Raw genomic sequence first — 18,656 nt, 5'->3', positions numbered from 1 at the left:
TTTGATCTTGCTTAGAATGCCATGCAGCATACCACGATGGCCGATATCTGGAATGTGACATAACGTGGACTCATCCAGAAACGTTTTTCCATTAGACTTCGCTATTCACAGCAACGTGGTTCGAGACTAGAAAGGACAAACTAAAAATGATCTCTTGTTTAACTGTGCAGAATAACTGTCCTCTTGTGTAATGGCAGCTTTCTAATTGTTGTATTTCTACAATGATGGGTTAATAAAAATAATTAAAGTACTGTCTCAAATGCTTTCTTTATTTGAGAAATGATCTTCTTGAAAAGAAAGACTTGAAAATGAATAGATTCAATCGGATGATTTGCATTGCGGAGGTGAGCATCTTCTGCCTTTCCATAGTGACGTGATTTTGTAAATCCGGTTAGTGTATTATTTTCTGACAGCCGCAAGCAGCACCGCCATGGGTGTTTTGCTCCATTGTGTGCACCAGACCCCTTTAACTTGCCCGTGTGTGACTGCCCATTAACTCAAAATGGCCATGGCGTACAATGGTGGATTGCAGTGTTAAGTGCATTGAAATGTAAGTGATGCTGCTTATGAAATATACTTAAAATACATTGTTCTGAGGTGCATTGATGATTCTTTAAGAACGTGGGGTTTTGGGGGTGGGAGGGTGACCATTCCTTCAAAGAATGTTCACAAAGGTAGCTTCCTATCTAAGTGTTCCTTTTTAGTGCACCAAAGAATTCTTCCTCAGCGCTGCATCTTGCCGCTCCATGATTATATTTGGGAAGGTCCTTTTATGAAGAGACTTATCGGTGAAAACAGATCTCGGCCTGTACATCCCTACACACTTTGCTTCATAGATATCGTTACATAGATCTATATCTGACTCAACCCGGATGCATTGGCATCCACGTAGGTTGATTAATGTGCTCCCTTCCCGTTGCTCTCCCAACATAGTATAGCGTATGTGGCTGAGTTCCCCACAGTTTGAATTGGCTATGACTTCCTAAGTATATTTTCTCCTGCTAGCTTGACCCCCTCCAACAATTACCCTGAGATTCTTCATCCAATGATGCCCTCGTTCTTTATTTTCAAAGCAATATTGAGGAAAGGCCAAATACTACAGATGCACAGCCAGTACAAAGATTATCCATAAACTCTGCATTTAAACGAAAGAGAGCATTCCTTTTTTCAGGTCATGAGGAACACACCAACAGGGGGAGAGGCGTGCGCCAGGTCAAACAGGGGAGGGTAAGTGAAGAGATGGGAAGCTTAGGCGAGGGGAGGTGAGACGGCACACAGGAACGAGGACAGAAGCAGTCAGCCAGCCAGTCAATTCGACATACCGCTACTCCAGTTTATCAAGCCTTCACATTCACAATTCAGACGTGCTATTCAAGGAACGATCCCTAGACCATTTCATAAGTCTGAAGGCTGTCCCTCATTTTAAACCAGACCATCTCCAGATTAGATTGTAAGAGCAGATCCCCAATTCATTCGTCCATCTGACTAGCTGTTGCCTTCCAGAGGTGCAAGGCTTCAATTTTAGCCACAATCGTTGTGCGAATCGGCCACCACCTCCCACATTTTACAATGTCTTTATGCATGTCCAACAGAAATGATCCCAGTTCTGTAGACCAGCAGCGGGTCAGAAACGGGTGAACCCTTTTGACTACATCGCCCAGAAACACAAAACCCACTGACAACCGCAAAACCCTTTGCACAAAACTGGACACCATTTTACAGTGGCAACAGATTTTGCTGTCAGACTTGCCAAGCTGGTATATCTTACTACAAGCCCAATAACACTTAAAAAATACATTTTCTTGGTTGTCAGTAGAGTTTAGCACTTTGGTGGGAGCCACAAAGCCGTTTCCATCTCAAGTCAAAGATCTCCATGCCAAGGCCCCTGCTCCAATCAGCCATTATCCTTCTTTCAACATTTGGGGTAAACCTGTAATCCGCATCAGATGGGAATAGACCAGAATAGGGGAAGCATGTATAACTCAAAGATATTGTAAGGAGCCTGTCTTCCATTATATATTTCATTTCCCAATACCTGTCTCTTTGCTTAACGCCTAGTGCATATTTAAATCTGAGGTAATCAAAGTTGCCCATCCACTACCTCCTCCATACATCATGGAGGATGCCTGCCCTGATTCAAGTGGGACAATAAGGTTTCACATTCCTAAATCAGACATGGCTTTCCCAAAATGGGTGCATCATTGTGCAAGTGGATGTTCTCTGTTCACTATGCCAAGTACAAACCCAGCAACGCACCACCGGGAAGCGGTTTATCTGCCCTGTAATCCTATCCATTGAGATCAACAAGTCTGTGGAAAACTGGGCACACCTTGCTCTCTGAATATCCCACCAGTTGGAGTGTTTGGGGGTGAGGGGGAGGGGCGGGAGCGGCATTGGTTCCCTTGTAGTAGTGTGTTCCTTAGTATGAACTCATTGTGGTACTCCCTGATAGCCGTTTATGCACAACCACCCTTTGAGAGGTTCCACCCATTCAAAACTAGTTTAATTGGAGCCTAACTTTGGTCGTCTGTCATAGCACTAGTGCCTTCCACATGGATCTGGTTGTCATAGGGTGCCGGTCTCTATGCACTCTACATGCCTCTCCGGATAGCGCGCTACATTCAGATTCATCTTCCTCCACTGATTGAAGTCTATTATCTAATTTTGCTTCAATCCATTTCATTAGGAGATGCTGTCATCTTTAAAATAATGAGGCACTAGTGTCTGTGATTCTCACAGATTTGCATAAAAAGCAAACATGTCAGATTAGCACTGTTTACCTTTATACTTGAATCTCAAAGCCCAAAATGGAAGCAAATCTGGCAATTCCTGGGAGCGTCTTTGAGCTGCATACATGAGAATTTGATTCTCAAAAGATTTGTTCTTAAGCACATCACTGTGAAAAGCACCTCCTGATTTGCTTCAATATTAGGGTTTCAATATCTGTTATAACCGAGTATGCATCAATCTGAGCTGTATGGTAATGTTTATTTATATAGTGCCTAAACACAGGCAAGTGTTTCAAAGCGCTCAAGGAGGGTGAGAACATGGGGGCGGGGGGTAGCAGTTGCTCAAAGCCCTTCAAATTCTGAGACAGTCTGCGTATGCAGAGTAAGTGATTATAATACATTTAACAATTGAGACACAGCAAATAGGCCTGGCGACGAATCTGCAGTTTTACCAAGTGCACATTAAGGGGTCAAGACAAGGGAGAACAGACAGACGTTTTCAGGCAGAGTTGCGTTCTGATCGTGAAAGTGCACAGACGGTCAAGGGAGGGAGAGGTCCAAGTGCACCCAGTCGGTGGAGACTGGGTTAGTGCAGAGAGAGTCACTCTCTTGGATTTATTCTCAAGTGCATTGAGGGAGATTGGGGTGCAGGGCCCTGAGGCAAGTGCAGAGGCCTTGCTGGTGTGCCCGGGACTCGGGAGGTACACCAGTCGGCAAGCTGTAGGGAAGAGGTGGGAGAGATGCAAAGAGCTAGGTTAGCAGGGTAGAGGGGAAAGAGAAGGAGAAGGAGAAGAGGAAGGTTTTGGGGTGTTTTTTGAAACTTAAGAAGATCAGGCTCAAGACGGAGGGTGGCAGGGAGGCTGTTCCAGCGGGAGGCACCTGCTGAGGATAAGGCTCTCCCTCCAAATCTCTGCTTGGAGAACCGGCTCACTCACATAAGGTTGGAGGTAGATGAGCAGAGGGCTCGTGAGGGACAGTATTTAGGTAGGCAACGTTGCAGGTAGGTAGCCCCAGAAAGCCTTGTGGACAGTGCAGAGGGTCTTGAACTTGATCCTTGCAGCCACGGGGAGCCAGTGAAGGTGTTTCAGCCCCAGAGAGATGTGGTCCCTGGGCTTGAGGCCAAGGATAAGTCTTGCAGTTCTGTTCTGTTGAGTTGCGGAGGGCGCAGGGCAGAAGCAGGGAGGTTGAGGGAGTGGCTGTTGCAATAGTCCATCCTGGAGAGAACCAGGGCTCTGGAGACAGTGAGCCGCTGGGGGAAAGTGAGAAAAGGTAGCGTGCCTCTGAGGAGGTATAGCGGATAGACTTTTTTTGAGATGTCTGAAATGTGAGAGGAGGAGGAGAGAGTGGAGTCGAAGAGGACCTGAAGATTTGTGGCCTTGCGGGTGCAGGGCCAAGGTGAAATTGGGAAAGCGGGAGCAGGGGTCCCAAAGCGAACGATCTTAGTCTTGCTGGTGTTGAGGCAGGGGTTGGCTGCAGCACACCATGACTGAATAGTTATGTTTACTTTTAAAGCGCACGATCGCCCAAGGGCATCTTGGCGCTAAGTAGCGGAGGGACAGCGGTCGCAGCACAACAAATCAAAATAACAAGGTTTTCACAGAGCGATGAAAAGAAAGATGGTTGGCAGTGGCTGGAAAAGCAAACAGCAGTTCGTTCCAGGCCCTCGCCGCTGCCACAGAAAAGGCCCAGCCCCCCCATCCGAGACAGTCTGATACGAGGAACAGGGAGCAGCAGAGAAGCCTTGGAGTGCAAGGAACGAGTGGGAACATACTGTACAAACATTTCTTGAAGATACTCCGCTCCCCTGATTTTAAAAAGAATCTGCTTCACAGCTGGCAACCAGTGGAGCTGTCTGAGAAGTGGAGACGTGTGCCCGAGGCAGAGGGTATAGCATTGCTCTGGCAGCTGCGTTTTGAAGCATTTGAATTCGATGAGTAAGGTGGCGCGGTTGACCCAGATAAAGTGAGTTACAGTAGTCTGCCGTGCGAAGAACAAGCGCAGCAACTACCGGAGCATGGAATTGACTAGGGATGAACGGAAGAACTTTTCACAGGATGCAAAGTTTAAAATGGCCGGATTTGCAAACAGCCGCAACCTGCTCTGCCATGGATAAGGAGGATGAGATTTGTACCCCCAGATTTCTTACGGACAAGGATGGTCGAGGAAACGGTCCCAGAGGTGGGCTAGAACTCCGGTGTCCAAAAGGACCAGGGCCTGTTGGTACCCACCACTAGGATCTCAGTCTTACTTCCATTTAGTTTGAGCAATTTGCAGACCATCCATGAGCCTGCAGCAACTCCTAGTCAGCCTGGTGAGATCCAGACACACCAAAATGTGTGTCCCGTCGGCATAGGAGTAATATCTAAAACCATGAGTGAATAAGAAAAAGAAGCAGCCTAATATATGTTGAACAGTCTAGGCGAGGGACCCCACACGTCAATAAGACCGATTTTAGAACAAAAGGGAGGACAAGAAACAGACTGGGAACGCTTGGCTAGAAAGGCAAAGAACCAGCTCAGAACTTGGCCTGATATCCCAGCATTAGACAGCCGGGAGATCAAGATGGAATGATCAACTGTGTTGAATACTGCAGACAGATCTATCAAGAGTACAGCACCCTAACAAGAGTACAGCACCCTAACAAGAGTACAGCACCCTAACAAGAGTACAGCACCCTAACAAGAGTACAGCACCCTAACAAGAGTACAGCACCAACACTGCCGTGGTCAACCAGGTGGGCCAAGTCGTTGAGCAGAGTTCAGAACCGATTCAGTCTGGCTTTTGGCCGGGGGGGGGGGGGGGGGCACTGAAAGACATCAAAGAAGCCAGAGGATTTGCGATAAGACAAGAAGAGAGATAAGGGCCTCCAAGAATAGCTGACAGTCACATATGAGCGAGGAGGCGGTAGCTGAGGGTAGCCTACATGTAACATTGGAATTTAGAGGTGAAGTGGCAATCACACGTGCCAAGGTAGCTATATAGATGTTGAAGGACCAGGGGGATAGGTTTGAACCCTGGGGAGCACTGCAAGTTGAGCGATAGTCGAGAGAAAGGCTCTGCGTTCCACCTCGAATGGGCTACCAGTGAGAAAGGAGGTTAACCACACCAGAGCCTGACCTGTGATTCTCAGGGTGTCACAGAGACGTGCGATCAGGATGTTGTGGTTCAGTGTGTCAAAGGCAGAGGAGAGATCAAGGAGAATGAGGACAGAGGGTGTGTTGGGTGTCAAGAATTGAGAGCAGGTCTTCAGAAGAGCAGTTTTCGTGCCTCTGGATGCTCTAAAGCCAGACTGATGTTCATGGAAGCGACCAATAGATTCAGTGTGGAGGGTCAGCTGAGAGATAGCCAACTACTCCAGGAGTTTGCCCAGGAAAGGAGTGTTAGAGATTGGGCAGTAGTTTGCCGGAATGGAGGAGTCGGCAGAGGGTTTCCTGAGCAGAGGGTGAACAAGGGAGTGCTTAAGAGCAGTTGGGAAAACTCCAGTGGAAAAGGAGAGATTGCAGAGATCAGCCAAGGCTGGGGCAAGGGAGTCAATATTGTCCTTAATGGTTTTGGAGAGGCAGTGGTCCATCTATTTGGATGAGACCTTCATACACTGGGCTTGTCTGGTGACCTCATCGGTTGTGTAGCGTGAGGAAGAGGAGAGGGAAAGTGGAGGGGTGGCCAAGGGAGACTCCCAGTGTTGGTGTATGTTGTGGTGTGGAGGAAAGGGAGCAAAGGATGTCTTGGGTTTTTGTGATGACTGTGTGCAGCCAGGGCTGAGCAAAGGTCCTGGATGGGTGTGACAGAAGAAGAGGCTGCTGCTGTTCAGTCTCAGTGCAGGTCTTTGACAATCCTGTTAGTATATAATACATGCTTTGGTTTCTTCTGAACCTGGATTCTATGCTGAAGCACGAACGCTCATTGATGCCTTCTGGTAATACCTGTGCACTATAAAACTCTCTGTAAAATACGTTTCCAAGTGGTGCATTCTACTCTCCTTCTACTCCTTGCGTCTTCCTCAGTTTCATCCTTCCTAAGTCTCACTGTTTCTAAGCCTCGCCTCCACGCTTTGATGTCACCACATCTTTCCTAGTACTCTTACTCCTTCCTGAACACTACAACTCCTTCCTTCGCTCTGAAACTACTTCACCCTCCTCTCTATTCAAACACCCCCCCTTTCACTCACCCAAGCACTTCACCTACAGTCCCTCTTAGCCACCCGAGTTACCATCTCACGCCCAATCACCATGCAGTGGCACTTGCACTCACTAGCCAATACCTCACCTGTTCAAGAAATCGCCTCCACACTCCGCTTCTTCCTTCCTCCTGCTTGTCTCTTGGTCTGCCACCACCTCCTTCTCTGACCTCCCCCAAACAACCCACAATTTCCTGCTTTCTGTTGCCATTTTTATGCTCCTCTTCCTCTTGCCATTGGAATGCTTGCCCTGGCTAATCGGGCCCTGCCTTCCCCACCTAGGAGGTCTTACAAGCAGCAAAGATAACTAATAGTTGGCCAAGCCCCACCCCTTTTCTCATCACTATTCCGCAATGGGTGTAATAGTGGTGGAGGATCGGGTAGTACAATGCCCATGTACATATCTGGGGGCCTTGGTCTGGACTCCCCTAAGGTAAGCGTAGTATGTGCAGGGGTCTGTGATCCTTGGTTTAGTCCCTGGAGGTTAGGATGCGGGCTGCCTGCTGCTACAGGGTGTTGGCTGTGTTGTATGGTCCGCCACGTTTCTTTTCGTTCTCAGCCTCGGGTCTGACTGCTGGCAGCTTGGGATGATGGAGGGTTGTTCTCCTGTGTTCCACGTCTCTAGTTTTTAAACGCAGGGCATGTGGTACTAGATGGCTTCTCTCTCTGACAGTTGTTGCCCATTTCTTGTATGTTGACTCTCAGAGAAATGGAGGTAATCTGGCAAGCATCTTGTTTTGGAGCAATGGGTTAAGAGAAATGGGTGTTGCCCATGCAAAGGCTACCATTGGGGCAGGAAATGGGTCCCTCTCAACTGCCACCAACAAGGACTGGCTCTGCATTTCCTCTTGGTAGGCCTACCACTCCAAGATGAGTGTGGTTCCCATCTCCTCTTCACAACGTCTGAGTACTAACCTGTCACAGCTAGTAGCCATTTTAACTTGCTCCAGATGCACATAGGAATCTGCGTGCGATGCAACAGATAAATGTGATGTATCCGAGTCTGCACTAGGCTTTCCCACCAAAGTAATCAATTGTGCACTCGCTGAAGCCTCTTTATACGTTTAACAGGGGCGACTGCATTAAAAGTGGTGCATGTGTGGTCAATATCTATTAAAAATAATTATTCTAAATCCGAGAGAGCAAATCAATGTGATGACTTTGAATCGATGCTGCACAGTAAAAGCTCAATTGCTTGAAGGCACGTGGGTGACTTTTGGATATTAATTTAGTGATCATACGAAATGTTATGTTGCAAATACTGGAACCTGAAGTCCTTCATAGCTCTCAATGATTGCACAGCGCCAAACACTAAGTCTCCGAGAGGAGGTGAGAAAAGAGTTCAGATTTCATGCTCCCAGGGATCGAACTAACGATTTGAGGAGCAAAAGCTGAAAGCAGCTCCTGGTTATCGGGCATAAAAATAATACTGGAGCTAGCAAATCGCATGCCGCAAGCAAACAAAAAATCAAACTTGCACATGAGATGAAGATATCTTTTTGTCCAATGTATAAGACTTGGCATGCTTTTAAAGGTCTTCTAGATGTGTACTAATGTCCTTTTTACACATGCCTAATTATGTTTGTATAGGACCAGTTGGCCAAAGGAGTAAAAATGAGCTCCTGGTAGCTGTTGGGTATCCAGTTATCCAACCTACAAGCCTGAGCTAAATAGCTCCTATCAATCTGGGGTGGGGGCTGGATGTACCCTGTACTCGTGTAATTCCAGATTTTTAAGAGACTGGAGATGGCTTTCTGGCATTTAAGTAGGGGAATATTGGTTCAAAACAGTGGGAATAGGAACAAAAATCATCTAAGTTAATATTCCTTGTAAGGGTCTTCAGAACATTTGAAGGAACGCAACTAATTTCTGAGAAAGTAATTGTGACGATACAAATTTGTCATACTGTTTTTGTTTGCTTTATAAGGTCTGAGCCTCACACCTTTTTATAAATGTGTTAGTTAAGGCCAGCTATGTTTGTGAAGGCATTCCAAGGCATAAAATAAGCGGTATCGCATCGCTATTTGTGATACATTTAAGCTGGTTTGATATTTATTTTCATGATCACGTCGCAGTTGCTGCGATATGATTTTCCAAAAAGAAATAAAAAAAATTGTTCCTTTTAATGCCTGCCTCTGTGCACAGCGTGCACTGGAGGCGAGACAGGCCGAAGCACCCGGGCTGTTCTCAAAACATTGTATCAATGTGAGCCCAGCCCGGGTGCGGCGTCACGTGAGAGGAGGATCTCCACCCACCTCTCACACTCACTCTGGCTTCAACTTGAAGAAGTAAGGAGGTTTGGGTGGGGGAGCCGGACCCTTTTTATTAATTAATCTGTGGGTGCTGGGTGTAAGTGGGCAGGAGAAATATTATTCTCAGCCACTTACACCCAGCACCCGCCGTAATACCTCAGCCTAATGCTCATAGAATTATGTCGGGTGCTGGGTGTAAGAGGGCACCTGCTCTCTAACACTCAGTTCAATTTGAAATATGCATATTTCATTAAATTGCCTTTTCGCAACCACCCAAATTGCATATGACAAAAGGCATTCGCCTTCCATAAAATAAACGCGTTAAAATGTGCACATGTAAACTCCAAGAACCAATACAAAGGTTTTCCCTGAAATTTGCAGTACCGAACTTGGACATTTCACCTTAGTTGTTTAGTGCAGTGGTGAGTTGTCTAGTCTTTAAACCTGTTGGCTGTGGTTCAATGGGGCTGAGTCCACCCTAACCTGGCAAAAAGAAAGCAAGCAAAAGAAACGCACGTTAGCATTGAAAGTCGGCAAAAAAGAATGAAAGGTCAAGCAAAATAAACATGCGTTATTTTGCTTCACCTGCGTAATAAAACAAAACCCAAAAAAAAGCAATCCGTGAAAGCTTTCCCCCATCAACATTCCTGAGATTCCAGGGTCTTTCCTCTCTCCCCTCCCCAACCATCTCCCTGCAAGCTCTCCCATATCTCCACCAGACCCCTGTTCTTCATTTCATTTGTTTGTCTCCCCCTTCCCCAAATGGCATGCACACATTAACTCCCACACATTCTTCCCCCCCCCCCCCCTAACCCATGCAGGCACCCATCTTTCACATCCTCTTTCTCCTGCCCTGCACATTTCGTATCTTTTCACCTTCCCTGGGCACATTTTCACCCTTCCAGCACTCCACACGCAGGCACCCTTTCTAGCACCGTGCTTTCTCTCATGCACCCAGTCACAAAACACATGTACTCTGTCTCTACCAGCTTCCCACACACCCCTTCTCTTGCACCCTGGCTTTCTCCAACACCATCTCTCACACTCTTTAACCCTGGCTTTTTTCAAGGCTTGCCCAAACTCGTCTCTCGCACCATAGTTCTTGACTCTTGCACCAAAGCTCTTGTTCCCACACATAGTTCTCACTCCTGCATCCTAGCTCTCAACTTGGCCCTCGCTACATGCACGCTCACTACACTCACTTCTCTCACACTTTTACTTCAGGGATATAGAAATCATTTCTGCATTCTTGCGAATTCTACTTGGTGTACAACTAATTCTGGTGACATTCAGTATTGGTACAATATTGCTAATCAAAAAACTTTTAATTAGCAAAATCTGCTAATCAATTTTTGAAAACTAATTTATGCCTTGCATTTAGGGGGGACCTATTTTAGAGAACCACCATATTGATGCAAATAGGGTGGTTTCTCTAAGTCCTCTGGATGCAGAATGATATACAACTCATTTGTTCAGTTGACAGGTTGAGTGCATTTAGAGGTACAGAATGTTTGGAGAAATGCATGTGTAATTGTTTAAACAAGATTTATTACACTGTCTCTGGCCTAGCTCACCTCTGGTCCCAGAAGCTTATGTGCCTAACTAATTGTCTCTGTATCTTTTCCCGCAGGTAAGACGGAGCCTGATGTCAGGGAGATTGACCGTGTCATGTACCATGACTGGCGACTGGTACCAAAACACTACGAGGAGGCCTTCAAGAGATTCACACCCAAACATGAGCTAGAGCCCATCCGGTATGTCCCATATCCGCCACTGCTGCGTGCCATGATTTTGGCACAGTGGCAGAAGGAAGGGCGACCAACAGACCAGGAGCCTATGCTTGACCTGCAGAGGCCCAAGTTCTTCCCGCCAGACTACTTCAAAAGCCAGGAAGCCACAAGAGAGGACGAAGGAACACCTGTATGAAGAGACGCAATCATGCGTAAGTGCAAATGCACCACCCAATTTTCTGTACCAACAAGTGATTGATAGCTGGCTGGGTGGCAAGATGTGGAAGAAAAGCAAGAACAGAAACTGTGCACAGTACAAGCATAAAGCCCACGCATAAAAAAAGGAAAGATAACAAGCTGGATGTTTGAAAAGGAAAGGAAGTTCATAATTTGTCTAGACGTTTCTGAACTGTCAGTGCACAATGACAAGCCTCTAAGACAGTGGCAATAGCTGTGCAAGAGTGTTCATAATTGTACAAAGTTAATGATATATATTACTGTTGGCACTAGGTAATAAAACAATCAATGTAGCACTAAATGTCCTAACATTTTGCTCCACCTGTTTCACATTGGTCACCACACAGCTTGGCCAATTTTTTTTTTTTTTTTTTTTTTTTTTTTTTTTTTTTTGGTGTGCAATAGGTCTTGTGCTAGGATGATGATCGCATATATATTAACCATTCATCTTGTTAATTAAAATCACTGCTAGATCTGCCTTGCTGATACAGTGTTTCCACCAAGTGGGAACTAGCTGCATTTTAATCGGTACTGGCATATGCAATTGGTGGCACCAAGGAAAGCAAGATATCTGTGAGATAAATTAAACCATTATTGAGGTGAAAGAAAGGAAACTGTTAGAAACCATCATACCCTACAATCCAAATGTGCACAAAGGATTTTTCTTGAAAGATTCCAAATTAAAATCTGTTAGGTTAAAATCTAAACAGAAACATGATTTCTGGGCTTTAAATAGAACTGCCCTGGGTATTGGTCTTTAGGCAAGTATTTGTATCCCATGGACCCAGAAAGACACTTGATTATGGACTGTTGCATGATAACAAATCTGCAAATGTGTCCATTAGTACCTGTTTAGTAATAAAACCATAGATTTTCAAGGTTAAATAGTTTCAGGTACTGAAGGATATACTTGAACCATGGGAGAAGAAGTGCACTGTGATGATTAAGGAGATCTTTATGGGCTGCTCTGTATGACCATATCTGAACCCAAGTAAATGTGTAATAATACTTTCTTGTTAATGGAAACAAGTCCCACCTCCATGTATAGTGGAATGTTTGGGGTATTACTCGGAACCCATAGAAGTTTCTTTAGGAATTTGGTTTCAGAAACTGCCAGCATTAGGATTTTGCTGTGCCCCCTCCCCCCCCCCCCCCCCACCTCTGTTCCGTATAGTGCAGCTGAAATAGCCTAAGCATGATAGATTACTAAGGCTGGTTTAAGAAGGTTGTTGCCAAAGCTCAGAATATTACATTTTCTCAAGCAAATGTTTGACCTTTTCTGTATGCTTTGCCCATTTCCCATCGCTTGAGAACCTAATCCCCAGATAGTCAAAATACGTTCTCTCATTATCAATCTGGAGATTGACCCTGGAGAATGGGCCCGTCTTTTTACTGCAACTCACCATCTTGGTCCTGTTGATCTCGCAAATCCATATAGACCCACACACCAAAACAACACAACCCATATCATCTATGCAAACCCAGCACACTTGTTTCTTAATATAAGCTACCAACAGCACAACAAAATGATCTGTCACCGTCCCACAAACTCTTCACCCAATTGCCTTCCTTTTCATATCGCTCTGAGCGCCAGGAGACCATGATAATGGCAGCCATGCACGGTATAAATCTCAATAACATAACATTTGAACAATAAACGCAACAAATCATAATTTGCATAAAAAGCATAAACCTGAACGATTATAGTAGTATCATAAATAGATCATAAAGTGGTGGGTGGAGGCTGGAAGTGCTGGAGAGTTGCCCGTCCCAAAGCCAGGCTGTTGGAAGCATGATTACACCTGTGGGCTTGCTTTTCCGAAGAACAGGGTTGAGTTTTTTTTTTTAATGTATTTCATGGAAAGCCTTTGGTCCTGGTATTTTGTACTAATGGGCAAAATAAAAACTGAATTTCTCCGGAAAGTGTTGAGGTCATGCTACAGGAGAAATTGTGACCACCTTTGTCTCTACGCTATTCCACATGCAACTTGGAACTAATAATCAACTTCACCAAGATGGGGACAAGACCCCCAAGTAACTGCTCTGCACCTCCAGTCATGTTCGATCTGTGTGTGTATCCTCCTCTCTGAAAGGTCATGCAATGTTTGTAGCCTTCAGGTAGGAGTAGACATGGGCAAATAACTTTGAGTGGAAACCCAAACTCCCTGAACTTTGGGTGGCCTGAGGTCCTTTGAATTTTCTAAACCTAAAGAGAAAGCAGGCTGCTTTCACTCTTCACAGGGCACTATAGCGCATCCACTGTTGGGCCCAGTAGTGCAGTGGAAAATGCTAACCTTTTCTATTTTGTGTATAGGGTTGCTGTTGTGTGAAGAGGTGGTGCATCAGGGTTTGTGGGTTAGACTAGATTCATTGTCCATCCACAAGTGACCCATGAATATTTGTGGGCCACCTTTGGTGAGGTTTGCTTGACAAAAAGCTGTTCGGCAAAGGTGTAACAGTGGTTACAAGAGCGTGTCTGGTTATCAGAAAGTGGATGACATTGGGTGAAGTCAAGCCACCAAGATACTCCAGGTGAAGTAAAAGTGCAGTGCCACCTACCAGACAGTGAGGAAAACTGTAGGAAGTTGTTAGCTACTTTCTACAATGGTCCTGATTGGCCAGTAAGTGGCACTGCTTCTCAAATATTAGCTCTTTATTTGAACCATGCCCATGCAGTCTAGGGACTACCCATTGTGGCACACTTCAACTTTGTTATTCTCTCTTCTTTTGTGAAAGAATTTCTGATTGATTTGGGGAAGGGTTGTAAGCAGCTGCTATGTTGCTCATTGTGCAGGGAGGCAACAGGAATCTCATGGCAGTGGAAGCAGCCAAGTCCACCAGTGGAAAGCTAAAGAGCAATATCATCTATTAGGGAGTTGGTAGTCATGGCGGTTAAAATAACTTGAATGTAAGTGTAGGAATGATATCCAGGAGAGGCACAGCACAAACTGATCAAATCTATGAAAATGGCATCTCTGGATTGCAAAGGCCACATTTCGAGAGATCACTTGTGGAGTGAGTGGGCTACACCTGCTGAGTTACAGAGCAAATCAGTTACATGCACTGGTCGTATCAGTGTGCACATGCTTACATGATGCAGCTGTCTTGGGACGTGTCACGCAGCTCTTGTGAGAAATTTCAAAGCCCCATGTAGCAGTATGAATGAGCCAAGAGTTACTTGTAAAGTCTGCCTCCAACTGTAGCACAGATGGGACTGTTCCTATTAGTCTTTCTCTCTTCAGCAAAGCATATCAGGCATGTAACTAATACCGGGCATGTAACTTTCAAGATGGCCACCTAAAACTACAAATGGTGCTGGGATATTTGGGTAATATAACAACCGTTTTTACTGTTTAACCAACAAACCTTTTTGCCACTGGTAATTGTGGCTCTACGGACCGGAAATAATAAAAACAAAGCAACTCCACTACCTGCAGCATGTAGCCTGCCGAACACGGCCAGAAGGAAGTATTTAAAACCATCCATGAACACAAGCACCACACAGCTTGTAATTTGGCTTGTATCCCTAAATGGGAACTCTGTGATTCCATCAAATGACACTTTGGCAACAAAATCCAACACTGCCTTGACAGGAAAGGATCAGCAGTGACCTACCCACCAAGGGAAGTGACTCCCACATCTCCTCCCCCCCACTGGTTCCATGTGATATTCTCGAATACTGAAGTCTGCACATCAGAAAGGCTGATTTGGTGCAGCCCTCAATATTCAGGATATTTCACTATTTGGGGGGGGGGGGGGTCCACCCGCCAAACTACTCGCTCACCTAATCCCCTGCCCTCTCACCTTCAAACTGGTAATTTCACCCCGAATCCTCCTTTGATCCCCAGCCCACTCTCAACCAAATACATTAACCTAAATCCCTCTCCCATCACAGACATGCACACAAATTAACTGACACACACTCACCCGCCCCTCCCTTCATGACACATTCCTTGACCCCCCCCACTCAAACACCCTTAAACATAACGTATCGCCCCACAGTACATTCGCCCTCAACTGACACGAAAACACATATACACTTAGCCGATTTGGCTGTGTGTTCTGTCCTGGCTGCACCTGCCAGCCCCTGTGTACACTCGTCTACGTCAGGGACATGACCGTTCACTTTAGTAAGACCGATCTCAGAATGGTCTTTCTAAATCGCCTTTTTCCCCTGTAAACAAAATGAGAGCACTTAATATCCCCGCACATGTCATTAACTGCCTTCACAACTCCTCCATTGCACAAGGTTGATCCTGCTTACCTTCAAAAACTGTTAAACCAGTTAAAAAAAATAATCTACAGCAGGCTTAACTGACCCAGCCAACTACTGACCATCTTCAATGCAGTTTTCATCTGAAAAATCCTGGCCTAATTCATATATCTTCAACTTCATTAATACCACCATGGATTCAGGCCAGTAAGAGGAGCATAATCCACAATCTGCTCAATTTTAGACATGCTAAAAACCAACGAGGACAACAACCTAACTAGTGCACTCATCCTACTGGATAGATGCATTGACAGCATTGATCACCATTAATCACAAGATCCTACTAAAGAGACTAAAAGACATTGAGGTAAGGGTGAACTGCCCTCCATTGGATCATATGCTTCCTCACTGGTAAAGCAGAATCATTTAAGGCACCTTTCAGATCCCCCCCCTCTAACCCATACAACCTGACGTGTAATGTACCATGAAGTTCCAGTATGTGCCCCCCCCCCCTTCTTGGAACTCATCAGCAAAACAGACCTTGCATGGTTCTACTATGTAGATATGACACAAATTATTTACAAACTCGCCAGTGACCCAAACGCGAATCTTCATCCATTCCTTATACATGTGGTCTCCTTTTTAACAACTATCAGAAAAAGACGTCATGATCAGTGGTGCAATGCCATTCAATGATGCAACAACCCTGGAGCTGTAAATAATGGGACCCAGCCCACTTCCAAAACCAACGCTGAGGAATTTGAGAGTCGCAATGAACAGCAATATTTCACTAGAGCCACAGGTAAAAGCCATTGTTTGGGGCTCTTACTTTGCATTCAACAGTGCATCATGCCATAATTGGCCTTCATGCAGAGCTCCATGACAGTTGTCACGCTGGTACTCTCAAGACCTATGACAACAGCCTTTAATTTGGACTATCAGAATATGTACTTAGATAAGTCAGAATCAGGAGACGGACAACTCATGATGAGGTAAGGCAAACCTGGACTTGTGTGAATAAACCATCCTCTAAAACTCTTTCAATGTAGTCCCTATTCTACAGAGTTTAAAAAGGTGCACATTAGGAGGTATTTTAAAGTAAAGCTGTCTTCTGTGCAGAAACCTATCTAGCCTAATCCTAACCTACCTCTATAAATCAACCGAATGATGAACAAAATAGTTAAGGGCTTCTCGCCCGAATGGCTGGCTTCTGACACACACTACTGTCTCAACTGAATTCAAGGGCCTTTGCCATGTGATCTTCTTTCATAGTTATGATAATACATTTATCATTCATGAATACCTCTGTTTATTATTCAGACCATGTGATGGAAAGCCATTAACCCAGATGATGGTTGTGCAAGACTTTCCATAAACACTTCAAGGGAAGGGAGAGAAATAAATAAGTACTCTTTGAAGGAGCAGTAAAATCCTTATCCTCCCAGATGCTCCGTCGTCCCATATTATTTCCCTGCATTCCTTCACGTAATCCGATTTGCGACTGCCATCTCAAGCCTTTGGCATACATTCTACTTATTTCCCTGAAAGCCCATAAACCATCAGCTCTCAATTTAACCCTCCATGTAACCAGACCTTTCTGATCATCAAAAAACAAGCCTTCGTGCTCCCAGGAAAATTCCACTTTGCATCTAAGAACCTAATCCAGCCATAAAAATCAAACAAATGGCTTTTCATTCCATTGTCACCTTCAGCCCTTTGCGATGTTATCACAACTGCCCATATGCAGTTTGCTTCTGACCTAGGTCATCCAGCTCTCCAAACCAGGTAAAAACCCATTCCTGCAAATCCAGGGACTCTGCGGCCTACTAAAACTCCAAGTAGGTGAAACCTGTATTCTGTGATGTCTCCATGAACCCATATTTGTCAGTTTCCTAAATGTGTCTGCAATGTAAACCATTGTTAAATTCCCACATGTTGGTTTCCTCTTCAATTAACTCCTCTCTCGCATGCATAAAGCTCCCCAATACATACTTCTCAGCGCTCCAAATTGTACATTGCCAATACATTGTATCCATGCTACAGCTACTCTTACTGCCTACTATAACTCCAAAATGTATCCAATTAAAACCCAAAGTTAAACTGCGTTTCAATTCTTCTAACGACATTGAACACATATTTAGTTGCAACATCGCATCCAACACGGCCGCACCATGGCCTAGTAAAATTATTGTAGTATGAACCTCTTTCCTGTGTTGGCACCTAAAACGTCTACCCAAACATTCCCCCTTTAGTCAATTTATTAACTGCCAGATCCATTTTTAATTCCTTGACAGAACCATCTCTGGGTACCCAAACCTTACAAACATCCTGCATGCTCTTTCCACTTGGAGCATAGTCCTCTGGTGTACAAGATGAAAACCACCACCTACCATTTTTCCACAATCTACCCAACACTCCACATAATTATCTAAATCGGGTGGAGGACACAAAACAACACATGGAGTCCCATCAACCCTGACTCAGTCTGTGTGCCTATATGATTTGAAGTGGCCCTATCTATGGGCAGAGTGACCGACGTAATAGCGGCTGTTTGAGGTAATTTAGCAGAATAGCATCTTAAAGTACTTGGCAGGAACAGAACAGGACAAGCAGAAAAAAAGAAAAGCAGCATCAGTATCTTCACAGACAAACTCAGCCATGATGCAACCCAGGCAAAGAGTGAATCGAACCAAGGGTCCTCTTTGTTTCCAGCCTCTATCGCCATGGCCTCATGCAGATTAGGCAAGGCTTTGATGGCATTAAAGGCAGTCTCTGAATGATTAACCAGTTCAATGAGTTCATAACCGGTGATCTGAAGCCATTTAGCATTGACAATGGCTTGGACACCTGGTGCCACGAGAGAGGTGAAGTGCTTGGGTACCTTTTTCAATGCCTCTGAAGAAGCCAATGAGCGGTAGTTGCTCTGGATAGATATAGAAATTTGGCCCTTTTATGTCCTTGAATAGTGTCAACTCCAGGTGTACTCATCGAGGGAAGGGACACAGGGGGCACAAAAGTGGTTTGGGGTGGCACATTAGAAAATACCAGATGGGCTTTGGGGACAACCAGCACTGGGGAGTGCAAGGTAGCAATGCTGCACACTCGCTTCCAGGCTGGTGGGAGTTGAAGGTAACCTTGGGTTCTGCAGACCCAGTAGTGATAAAGGATGGCAGAATCCCACCGGCCATGTCTGCAGAATGCAAAGTTCTGGTACAGTTTGTATTATTCCTGACTGGTATAGTGCCATCGCCCCTAAAACGCAAGGAAAAATGTGTAAGTAACTGAATCTTAACAACTCTTTCTTGTGGCTTCAGCAAC

The 18,656-nt window shown here is 45.1% G+C and overlaps 1 protein-coding gene across 1 annotated transcript in view; it reads left to right on the top strand.

Moving 5' to 3' along the window:
- MRPS34 (mitochondrial ribosomal protein S34) overlaps window positions 1-11,426 on the top strand; it is a 37,830-nt gene extending 26,404 nt beyond the window's left edge. Inside the window, exon 3 of the mRNA XM_069646997.1 lies at window positions 10,789-11,426. Coding sequence (XP_069503098.1) covers window positions 10,789-11,084 — 296 coding nt within the window. The 3' untranslated portion in view covers window positions 11,085-11,426. The remainder of the gene's footprint in view (window positions 1-10,788) is intronic.
- The last annotated feature ends 7,230 nt before the right edge of the window (window positions 11,427-18,656 follow it).

Source organism: Ambystoma mexicanum, chromosome 2q (assembly GCF_040938575.1).
Source record: "Ambystoma mexicanum isolate Mex_15411 chromosome 2q, UKY_AmexF1_1, whole genome shotgun sequence".
NCBI classification, from domain to species: domain Eukaryota; kingdom Metazoa; phylum Chordata; class Amphibia; order Caudata; family Ambystomatidae; genus Ambystoma; species Ambystoma mexicanum.
This window is presented reverse-complemented; position numbering and strand designations above follow the sequence as displayed.